Here is an 11475-nt window from a genome sequence, read left to right on the forward strand (position 1 = left end):
ACATAATTGTCAGCTGATCTAGGAAATTAAACCGGGATATCTCTGAAGAACGGGTTCAGTTTCAACTGTTCTTTGGCGACTTTTTTAAAACCATTTACTTTGTTTCCTTTTAGCTATTGAAAGCTCTTAGCCGAATGGAAATGTTTCAAATTATTCAGGGTATTGTTTCGAATTGAGTCCCTATGATATCTATAAGTCAGAAGGATGTTCTTTGAGAACATCTTTACACAATTTTTTATAGACGGTCAAACAAGAGCGTAAATTCTCAGTATAGTGTTTCATAACACAAGTTTACACGGTTTTGGACCTGAGCAATCAAAAGCTGTTTATAAGGTAGATTCGGAGGCTGAAATTATCCATTAAGGGCCATTTATTGAATTGGAAAGTACAAATCCGAAATGAACAGAGGTTGAACTGAGTCTTTTATATTTCTTGGGATCTGTTTCACGCTTTAGGGTCCAAGAGTAGTCGCTCATCATGCCTTCGTTCCAAAATCCTTGGTATCGCCTTTCGATTTTCACTATATAAGGATGTAGCCGCTCTCCTTGCCTTTCGCTCGTATTGCTAAAGTTTTGTGGGAAAAAATCAAGATGTGGATGCAGAAATTCGAGCTCCAATCTTGTGGCAATTCTTAAAAAAATTGTCGATTTCTTGTTTGTAATCCGCTGATTTGTAGTTACCGAGAAAGTTGTGAACAACATTTTTAAACGATGCCCATGCTGCTGCTTGGCCATTACTTTTTGTATATCAGGTCCGACCAATATTCCTTCTTTGATTTTTGGAAACAACTTGATTAAGGACTGGAAAGCGCAGTACCGAAACCATGTAAGTCCATTAAGGTCTTAGACAATTCAGACAGAATAATATCCCCTCTGATGTATTTTTTAAAAGCTGTTATTTCGTTTAATTTTCTTTAAACCAAATATTACAAAAAAGTAAGGTTAGTATTCGTTGGGCCTTGGATAAGAGATAAAACTAAAGACGAAATGGGTATCGTTCAACGTGATCGTTTCGTGGTGGTTCGGCGGAGTGTAGCTTGGGGTCAGGGGGGGAGGGGGGGTGTCTAGCCGCTCCTCCTGCGGTTGGAGAGGGATCGGCGCCTTAATGAGGTGCCACTGCTAATGGCACTGCTAGAGGTGGTCGAGACACGGTGATGGTGACGCCTCCTGACCTTCCTGTTCTTCTTGCTCTTGTTCTTGCTCTTGTTCCTGCTCCCGCTCCTCTTGCCACCACTTCGGCGTTCTACCCATTTCACGGTCCTCTTTTTTTTCTTTTTACCGCTGGTGGAGGCGGCGGTCGTGGTGGTGGTGGCGGTGGCCGCGGCGGCGTCGGTGGTCGTGGCTGCTGCTGTGGTTGTGGCACTTGCCGACGTTGTTGTTGTTGTGGCAGTTGCAGCCGTTGTTGTGGCCGTTCCCGTGGTCGTGGTCGTCGACGACGCTGCCGAAGACTGGCCGATGAGGACACAGGCCAGGACTGCCAGAAGCAAAACGCAATGGTATCTCATGATGATGATGATGGCGATTGCAAGAACTCTTTGCCAAACTCCAGCAAAAGACTGGCTTTTTATACCCCGCAGCGTGATTCTGCAATTGTGTTTGCATTTGCGAACCTTTTGTTCCGTTGCCATTCGCCGCCACACATTCCGGAGAGAAAGGAAAAGACAAAGAATTCGCAAATATAGTGGTCTGTCTCTGCCGGCTATACAGCTGCCAAAGTTCGGGAAACGACCTCGAACACACACCAAAGGAACACCACTGGGGTGCTGTGCCACTCGAGAACGACCCGGGGACTGTGTTGCATAGTCTCGAGCGCGGATCGGGAATCGCCCGACTGGCTTGTAAAACAAAAGTAACAAAGGTCTACCAAAATGTACACATATTTAATAATGTAATAACTAATGATAACCGCTAATGCTCAGGTGTTTAGCCGCTGTCTGCCGTCTGCTGCCTGCTGTCTGCCGTCTGCTGGTGTATCGCACATATCCATGCGGACTGTGGTGTGTGCGATTTATGTGTGGCGTACGTTCGTGCGGCTTATCTGTCCGTCGGCAGCGTGGCTGGCATTGGTGCCTCTGGCCCGAGAGCCCTGAATAATCTCGGCCATGCTGCAGTCGCTGTTGCAGCGGGACGACAGTAGGTCCGTGGTTGAGCAGCTCTGCTGCTGCGGGTCCTGGAGGCGGCGTTTCCTGTAGTTAGCCTCCCCGACATGGAACGTCATGGCACTGGTGCGCTGCCTCTCAGAGCCGGCGGCCAGAATGGCTGGGACGCTCTTGGTGGCCTGCAGGAGGGGCATCGAGGGTGACACACCGTGAAAGTAACCCTCGTAGAGGACGAAGTGATTGGCCTGCGGAATGGTGCGCACCAGGCCGTAGTGGCGGGCCATGAAGAGTATCAGCTTCTGGGACGGACGGTCAACCGATAGCTTCGACGGGGTCCACTTCTCCTCCGCCAGCATGGCCTCGAAGAGCTCCTTGCCCAGGCCACAGCGCTGCCGGGACTCGTGCACATAAAAGTCCAGGACGGCCGGAGCCCGCTGCACCTTGTGCACCTGGCCGGTCTCGTCGTACAAATAGAGATCCTTGGTGCCGACCTTCAGCAGCCCAACGACCACTCCGTTGGCTCCTTCCTTTCCATCCGCCATCAGATACACGGTTTGGTTGTCGCTCTTCTCCAGGCGCTGGGCCGTCGTCACCGGGTTGATGAGGTCCTGGGCTGTGGCCGACAGCTGGCCCATACGGTCGATTACCTCCGCCATCTTCAAAGTAACGTCCGCGCACATAAAACGCTTACCGGAAAAGTTCTGCGGCAGCAGGTCCGACGACACTTTTATAATCGCCTCTGGGAACAGAGGCTTAATATCAAAGCAGAAGTCCGTCATTGCATTTAGTTATTCTGTGTTGTCCTGGCCGAAATAAAATTCTGATAGAAACTTATACGAGAGTGAATATAGTTGAATTTTAACACTTACAGTGGCAGATGTTAATTTTTCCGATTGTTACCGATTTCCTAGTAGTTCGATGTTTTTCCTGCCGATGTTTCTCGGACCAACACTGAGCATTGACTATATTTCGGAAGCCCCAGGCGCAGATAGCTGACACAAAAGTTATGTGATCAAATTTCTAGATTTTTTCGTAACTCTGTGACAATATGTCTATAAATTATTATCCATACGAATATTTTTCATACAGAAAGTACAAGCAATAACCTCAATTCCCGTGCATGCTGCGGTCACACTAAGCGATTAAGTATCGGCAAAAAAAAGGTAAATAAATCGAAAACCACCATATGGTGAATAGCCAATAAAAATGTAATAAAACTCTACGACTTCGTTAGAATAAAACTTTTCAATGAAAGAAACCACGAATTTAATTCTGTTTGTGATGACTCAATCGATACCAATTGGCTGGCACTACCGACAGCTTCCAACACTGTCAATTCGTGGAATTTAATTAGTTTAATCAATTGAAAATGTGTAAAGTTGTCCGTGGCTCAACTGGCAACATGCCACTGATCAAGCCATCCTTTGGGGGATATGCATTCCCATTCCCATTTACGGATGAGGCAAGCCACAAGCAACAAAGGGTGGCACAAGCCACAAATGATGGCTGCGGCTGCTTCCACTGATCGGTGTTATTGCCCGGCTCTGGGTTCGGGTTTGTGCAGGTAAAGCATTCATCAATATTTGGTCCATCTACGTCTAGCTGCAAGTAGGGGAGTTTCTGGCTTCGATAGATCATTCACTGGGCGAATCGAACCCGTTGTCTATACGGTTGTCTATATGGTCTATATGGAATATATTTCACAGGAGATCTCATGAATTCTGCACTCTACTACATAGGGACCAAAGTAAGGGTTAAGACGCAGCTGCTTGACCAGAGAGAACGGCAATGCCAATTTCGGGCCTGGCAGAAAGGACAGCAGCTGCTTCCGAGGGGTCACACGCGTGGATACCTTGCTCGGCATTGAGGGGAACTTTCGCCAGGATCTGTACGTGGCCCAGTTGCGGGATAGACAGCACTTGCCATGCCCAACAGAGCCAGCCCACGACACACTTTGATATTCTGAGAGAGTTCATGTGAAGCCATAAAATAAATTAAATAACATTTTTTAATTGCCTTAAAACTATTCAAAAACATTCATTAAAATTAGAAAATTAAGTTATCAGGAATTCGTTTGGGTCGGAATCAGTATCGGAATTGGTAGGTATCATTTTGGTGTCCACTTGTGGCTCCATTTACGGATTACATTTGTGGATCTAAAGTCAGACCTAGCCTAGCCACTCTTCTTGTTGTTCTTCTTGTTGTTCTTCTTGTTGTTCTTCTTGTTCTTGTTCCTGTTCCTGCGGCGGATGGACCTCTTCTTGCCCTTGTGCACCTTCCTCTTCCAGTGGCGCTTGACCTTGGTCTTGCCCCCAGATGATGAAGAAGGTGCGGCAGTTGTGGCTGCTGAGCTTGTGGCTGCGGTTGTGGTGTCAGCGGTGGCGGAGGCGGCAGTCGTGGTGGCGGATGCAGAGGTGGTGGTGGCTGTGGCAGTCGCCGCGGTAGTGGTGGCTGTGGCAGCCGCCGCGGTGGTGGTTGTGGTGCCGGTGCCACTGGTCTGTCTGACCAGGACACAGCCGAAGAGGGCCAGGAGGAGGAGGACGCAAGAGTACCGCATGTCTATGGATCGATTGCTTTGAAGAACTGATGACAATTAGGGAGATTCGACTGCCTTTTATTGTACCCCGGCGCGGAAGCTGTGTGTACCAGAGAGAATGGGAGCTAGAATTCAAATCGGAGTAGCAACACAACGAATTCATCATTGTTTGGAAGTGTGGCGGAAAATAGAAACAGAAGAGAAATCTCTCGTGTTTGAACAGTTGCCTCGGGCGTAAGAGCAAATTTGCGAATTATTGTTTTTGCAGAACTCTCTTTGTTACCTAACTATTCGCATTGGTGACACATTTTATATTTAGCCAGTCCCAGAAGGCGTGCCAGATTCGGGATAAACCCTAAGGGGCTTCGGCTGGAAACTGATCTAGAAAGCAGATCTATTCGGCTATAAAAGCCCCGATTTGGTCTCTGGAAAAGCATCAGTTGTCAGCCAATCCAACTATCACCAACATGCGGTACTCTTGCGTCCTCCTCCTCCTGGCCCTCTTCGGCTGTGTCCTGGTCAGACAGACCAGTGGCACCGGCACCGCAACCACCACCGCGGCGGCTGCCACAGCCACCACCACCTCTGCATCTGCCACAGCCACCACCACCTCTGCATCCGCCACCACGACTGCCGCCACCGCTGACACCACAACTACCGCCGCCACAAGCTCAGCAGCCACAACTGCCGCACCTTCTTCATCATCTGGGGGCAAGACCAAGGTCAAGCGCCACTGGAAACGCAGGGTGCACAAGGGCAAGAAGAGGTCCATCCGCCGCAGGAACAGGAACAGGAACAAGAAGGACAACAAGAGTGGCTAGGCTAGGTCTGACTTTAGATCCACAAATGTAATCCGTAAATGGAGCCACGAATGGATGCCTAATGATACCGATTCCGATACTGATGCTGACCCAAACGAAGTCCCGAAGAAATCATATTTTTGTTAGCTTTTAATTGTCCCTTTGTATATTTCTGTTCCTTAAGCTTAAGGAAAATATAAAATTTGATAACAAAGTAATATAGTTCTTGGGGAACTGGCAGAAGGCGTCCATATGGATGCCAGGCTGTCGCCTATGAATGGGTTCACGTATTGTAGGGCAGTGAAGGATATCTTGGGCGACAATCACAAAGGGCACCCATCTTACTTTCCCTCTGCCCAGGTTCCACTGGCTCTGGGGAGGTCCTCTTTTTAAGTATTTATGTAAAAAAGTCTTTGGCTGCTGGGAGTGAAAAATGCGTACTTCTGAAAATGAACATTATTTATTTATGTTTCGATGCATTGAGCTGTCAAACTTCAGTTTCCATGGAAACCCATTAGCAGGAGAGTCGAACCCACGAAACCCGCAAAACACCTCCCCCCCCACGGGGGGGAGCATCAGTTTACAGGCAACGAAATAAGTGAAAACTTTCTATTCCAAAAACAACCAAAAACCGAGGCAGGCAGCACTTTTGGGCCACGAAAGAGTTGCCATAGATACCGCACAGTCATGTGGGTGTGTGTGTGTGTGTGTGTGTGTGTGTGTTTGACATGCAACAAGAAATATTTTAAAGAAATATCAGCAACAACGATTAGCATAACAAAGGAGGTGTGCTCCAAAAAATGGCGAGCATCGAAACCACTGAGCAAACAGCCACCGAACCGCCTGCCACTCTCGGCGAGATCTGGGGAGCTGGAGGCGAGAAATTGTTTTCATTATGCGATGAATTATTCGAACAATTTTGGAGCATAGCTTCGGGGCTGCTAGTCAAATGAGCAGCTGCCTGTCGCCGTCGCCATCGCCGTCGCCGCCAGGTATGCCGAAAACTATGCCAAAATTCTGACAGGTCTTGGGGCAACGAGCTGGAATGATAGTTGGATTGGCGGGGGATGGTATCCCGCCCCCAAAAAGCAGACAGCAGACATGCTGGGACGTGAACGCTGCAAATGCTGAAGGGAATTCCTAAATAATTCATACGAATCTAAATATTTCGCATAACTAATTTGGCTACTTAGGGCCCAAAGCGTCACCGTGAGATACTCAAAGTGCGTTTCTCGGAATGCAACATTGATGGAACTTCCTTTCATCTGGTGACTTCAATTATGCATATTTCTGATAGAGTGATAGAGATTTCCTGGGTGACACTTTCACAACAAATCCAAATCGAAGCTCTTTCTCTCTGGCTTCTCGCTGGGGAAGAAGGGGAAGAAATCATTCTAATAGCAATATCTCGCTGTTGCATGCCACATAGCCTGGATAGAGCCATAAACCTGCTGGGGATACATATACATACATGTATTTGCTATTGATTTTTATTGAGACATTTGCAAAATTAATGCCCATGATGCGGGATAGCAGATCATCCCAGGAAGCACTCGACTCGACTCGACCCGACCCGACCCGGCTCGACTCGACTCCACTTGTCGAATGATGAGCGGCATTAATAAATCAATAGCATTTTGATGGCAAATAATTTGAGAGCAGCAGCTCTGCCTCATCCACAACCTCGACATCCTGCGTCCTGGCCCCACCCGAACAAAGGACATGTGTGTGTGCTCCTGATAAGCGACTTCCATGGCCTCCAGTTATGCTGCAGCGAGACTCGACTCGTGTCAAGTTATTTTATTGATTGATGCGGACAAATCTAGTTCCTGTTGTTCTGCTCTCAGCATTAACAGGAGTTACCAACTCCCCCCTCAAACACACACACATACGAGGATACACCGAGGCTATACCGAGTTTCTCTATATAAAAAAATACAAAAATAATGTCATTAATTTTCGTGCAAAAAGCCGCACAATGGGGACTCATCCCCCTCATGTCCATGGCGATGCAGCTGGGGGATTGGGGTACGGTTTCCCAGAAAGGATGAATCAGAGCCCAATCAAATCTGACCTGGGCTCAAATGGTAAAAGTGAAGCGGGGTTTTTCCAGAGTAATGGGAGAAATTTAATAAATTGCTTCAACGCCAACGAGGATTGGGTCGAACCTCCAAAAATTTCAAATATTTAAACACGAAGTTAAGTTATCGAAGTAGATTTGACTTTCTAGTGCTTCAGACCATCTTTCGGCATGTAAAACCCAAATTTTTAGTCTACTAAAATTTGTGGGATTTTTTCTTTCGAGAAAAATGAACTCATCACAAAATTTTGAGCTGGACTAAAAGCATTCTAATGCAAATTTGCACAGATGATCCCCAAGTGAGTTGGGGCCATATACCAAGCTCATCTTTTGTGTTTTGTTTTTTGTCTTTTCAGGAATCGGCTGAACAGTTATTTTTACTCAATCGAACAGAAATAACCAACCCGGAGACCCTGCAGTTTCTGGCGAAAATCACACGTCTGAAGAAAGGTTTCCACCAACTAAACCATGACTGCATCACTCGGGAACGCGATAGACCATCCACGAACTTATTTTCGCTAGAAATAAGCCTTGAAGCGAATTTGGTGATATTGAAAAGAGGAATCATGCATCTGGCCAAGGAGCTGCAACAAAATAAACTCATTATCAAAGTGCTAGAACAGACATCGGTCTAGACCACAATAGTTCACATTTTCTTCAGGTCAGCATTTTCTGCAAATACCACTCGGCAAAGAGGCATCAATAAACTTGGTTTCCCTGCAATTTGCGTCTACTTTTATATAAAAAAAAACATCTGGGAATGTCTTAGCACATTTCGGGATGAAATCCGGGGCAAGTCTGATCCTTGGTGGCCACATCGTTCAAAAGGCTACGGACTTGTGGCCCAAAGTCCGGTGTTTTCAGGCAGGGTTGGTCTTGCATGGTTTCAATTGAATGCCGTGCTTCAGAGATGCTACCTCGACTTAGTGATGGCATTTGGTGGCAAGCTGCTCTATTACCGATGGTTCTGCCATCGAACAGTGGTGGATGATTCCCTATTTGTACATATTTATTTTTCAGGAATATTCTATTTGCACAGTTTTAATTTGCTGGTGTCAAAGTCGAAGATCAAGGCATTTGTACGCATATCCTCAGAACACAGCAATACTAGCACAACTCTTTCTTATTGATAGATTCAAAATTGGTTCCAGATTGGTCATGGACTATTCCTTAAGATCATTCCCTGTAATGGTAAGCAAGCCCTTGTACATCACGAAGAGATGTAATGGGAATCAATCGTCGATGGCAAGTTTTGGCAGACTCTCGGGTCTGCATGTCGTCTGCTACACCTGGTGTTTGTATGTCTCTATACGCATATATAACACCATTTAGTTCTCTGGTATTCCCAGAGAGCAGAACAATGATCGCACGATCTGTTTGTGGATCGGCCTTCGTCTAAACAGCAGCTATACGAGTATCAATATTGAACAAGCCCGAACAGCTCGCAAGCCCCAAGAGGCAATTGATGAATGAAATCGATGAGCCACCGAAGCGATCAGATCAGTCGCTTCGGATCGATGAATGAAGATTCCGCGGCCGGGATGAACCCAAATAGAGTCTCTCTATGGAGTGTAGAATTTGGCAAGTATTATTATCAGATCGTCTGGGGCTGTGGGATCGCTTGTTTGGCATTTGCTTGACTGGTAATTGTTCTCGTGGGCAAATAGTTGGCATTTGTGCAAATATTTCAATATTTCAATAAGCGTAGTGTTTGGCTGCTGTAGGTCTTTGACGTTTTTTTGGTCTTTTTTTGGTATTCGCAATTGTACCGCCTCCGTGACGCAGGAAGTGCGTCGCTGCCGAGTGATATAAATAGGGCGGCATGGATGCTGAAAACGTCAGAGAAGAGTTAAAGCTCTTCCACTGAATTTATCCCGAGCCAAGTAGTCCTCAGTCCTCGGCCAGTATGAAGCTTCACTGGCTGCTCCTGGCCGTTTGTCTGGCCTGCTCGCTGCGGATCAGCTGCGGCAGCGGCACCAGTACCACTTCCACTACCGGTGCAGCGACTGTGACCACCACCAGCGCCAGCGCCGCCGACGTCACCACCACCACCACCAGCGCCTCCACCCCGGAGGCCACCACTTCGGCCAGCAGCAGCAGCAGCGACGATGCTACCACAGCCGCCAGCAGCAGCAGCAGCAGCAGCAGCAACAGTAGCAGCTCCTCCAGCAAGAAGAGTGCCGCTGCCAGGCGCAAGGCCCGGCTACGTCGTCGGAGGAAGGCTGCCAGAAGGCGGGCTGCCAGAAGGCGTGCTGCCAGAAGGAGGAACAGGGGCTAGACAGAACGGACAGGAACCGGAACCGATACCGATACCAATAGCGATGAGGAGGCTCCCCCGCACGCTGGAAGCTCCAATTTGTTGTTGTACCCCTCTTTGTGTATGTCAATGTTCAGTAATTAAATATGTATCCTGGGCTATGGTTTAGAAATGCTTACAAAAAAATAATCAATTCTTTGGGATCGTTTATCGGAGCAAAAAGCTGAAATATTGAGCTCCGTTGGGTTTATTCCGAAAATCGAAGGGTTTTCGATGAGATCTGAATGGAATTTATACAATTCATGGGCTTCCAGCCTTTAAAGCAAGTAACCCAAGATGATCTTAAAAATATATATTTTTCGCCACAAAGCAACGCATTTCCTGCAAAAAATATTAAGTGGCTCAAACTGTAGCCCTTAGAAAATGCAGAGAAAAGTGAACAGGAGACTGTTGCTGGAACATTTGCAAATTGAATTTGACCTGGCAGTCACGGTACAGGTTACAGGACCTTCCTTTCACAAAGCAAAGTCGGTGGCGGAGGAGGTGGAGGTGGGGGCGAACAAAATGAATTTAACGGGGCATTTGGAATGCACTGAAACGGTTAGCTTGATTACTTGGCCCTGCCGTACATTGTTGCTTCAAGGGTGAAAGGTTAAAGCTGCCACTGAATCAACCCGCACAAAAACAGACAGACACACACACATTGTACGAGTGTACAAGAAAGCTGCTCGTCCTCATATGAGCTGCAATAAAAAAAAGCAACAAGTTGAAAGACCACGCAAGCAAAAAGCAAAAGCCATCAAGGCCCCCCTCACACACAGATACACACACACACAGATACACACCAATACCATTCCCAATCACAAGACCAGAAATACCCCAACCACAGCACAAAAACCCATCAGCAATTCGAGCACATAAAAATGGTTATAACCAAGAACCAAGAACCAAGAAAGGAATGATTATGGCTGCCATCAAAACCGAATATGGGGATACCCTTATTGAATATACGACTGCCTGATGTGGATCCTCTGGCCCCAATAGATGCACCTTTTAAGGGATATATTTCTTATTTCCATTTTCTTAAAGGATCCCCCTTTAAAGGCTTTGCTTTATACGAATCTTTCCTTCCGCAAAGCGCCTTCTAGGACCTTGCTATGAAGGGCTCTTAGGTCAAATTCGATTTGGATTCACCTTTCGGGCATATCCAGCTGCATTTTTGTTCTCATTCGCATGGGAATACTGTAACACCCGCTGGATGGAGGGTATCGGAATGGAAAACAATAACAAGAAGCAAACAGCAATGCCAACACAATACACTACAATGGGCACAACTGTTGCTGTTGCTGTTCTTGTTCTGCTCTTGTTTCTGCTGTGTTCTCTTCTCTTCTGGCTTCTGGTGCCCGCTTTGGCCGTGGCTTGTGCCGTTGTCTGGCATTGCCAAGTAATGACAGGCGCGAGAGCTTGAAATGAAAGCGAAGCGCAGGACAGCCGCAGCCCACAGCCCACAGCCCACAGCCACAGCCCCACTTACAGCCACAGCAAACAGAGTGAAGAGAGAAGAGAACACAACGGTAGTCGCGTGGAAGTGACATTCGTCTTCAGACAAAGGCCCAAGCACAAGGAAGAGTTGCGATGCTGAGGGGGACAAGGCGATAGAGAAGGCAATAGTATAGGCCAAAGAGAAGGAGCCGCAAAACAATGG

At 47.2% G+C, this 11475-nt stretch overlaps 5 protein-coding genes across 6 annotated transcripts; 2 read left to right on the top strand and 3 right to left on the bottom strand.

Moving 5' to 3' along the window:
• Window positions 1–878: 878 nt before the first annotated feature.
• On the bottom strand, window positions 879–1546 carry LOC117185040 (protein new-glue 1-like). Its single transcript, XM_033384534.1, has one exon. It carries the CDS (start codon window positions 1502–1504, stop codon window positions 1064–1066), a length of 441 nt encoding a protein of 146 aa, XP_033240425.1. The 5' UTR covers window positions 1505–1546; the 3' UTR covers window positions 879–1063.
• Window positions 1547–1860: 314 nt separating this feature from the next.
• Window positions 1861–3113, bottom strand: LOC6901295 (alpha-tubulin N-acetyltransferase 1-like). 2 transcript variants are annotated; one of them, XM_002133960.3, is made up of 2 exons: window positions 2968–3113; window positions 1861–2901 (listed from the first exon to the last, which is right to left on the bottom strand). In XM_002133960.3, the coding sequence occupies exon 2, from the start codon at window positions 2875–2877 to the stop codon at window positions 2008–2010; it is 870 nt and encodes a 289-aa protein (XP_002133996.1). In that variant the 5' UTR covers window positions 2878–2901; window positions 2968–3113; the 3' UTR covers window positions 1861–2007. The 2 variants fall into 2 exon arrangements, with proteins under 2 accessions (XP_002133996.1, XP_015041546.1); XM_015186060.2 differs by having other exon boundaries at window positions 1861–2918; window positions 2968–3059.
• Window positions 3114–4088: 975 nt separating this feature from the next.
• Window positions 4089–4691, bottom strand: LOC117185041 (protein new-glue 1-like). Its single transcript, XM_033384537.1, has one exon. The coding sequence runs from the start codon at window positions 4653–4655 to the stop codon at window positions 4272–4274; it is 384 nt and encodes a 127-aa protein (XP_033240428.1). The 5' UTR covers window positions 4656–4691; the 3' UTR covers window positions 4089–4271.
• A 364-nt stretch (window positions 4692–5055) lies between these two features.
• LOC117185042 (protein new-glue 1-like) lies at window positions 5056–5648 on the top strand. Its single transcript, XM_033384538.1, has one exon. The coding sequence runs from the start codon at window positions 5102–5104 to the stop codon at window positions 5453–5455; it is 354 nt and encodes a 117-aa protein (XP_033240429.1). The 5' UTR covers window positions 5056–5101; the 3' UTR covers window positions 5456–5648.
• Window positions 5649–9341: 3693 nt separating this feature from the next.
• Window positions 9342–9948, top strand: LOC6901292 (protein new-glue 1). The gene has a single exon (XM_002133957.3). The coding sequence runs from the start codon at window positions 9420–9422 to the stop codon at window positions 9789–9791; it is 372 nt and encodes a 123-aa protein (XP_002133993.2). The 5' UTR covers window positions 9342–9419; the 3' UTR covers window positions 9792–9948.
• The last annotated feature ends 1527 nt before the right edge of the window (window positions 9949–11475 follow it).

This window comes from Drosophila pseudoobscura, chromosome X, assembly GCF_009870125.1.
Source record: "Drosophila pseudoobscura strain MV-25-SWS-2005 chromosome X, UCI_Dpse_MV25, whole genome shotgun sequence".
NCBI classification, from domain to species: domain Eukaryota; kingdom Metazoa; phylum Arthropoda; class Insecta; order Diptera; family Drosophilidae; genus Drosophila; species Drosophila pseudoobscura.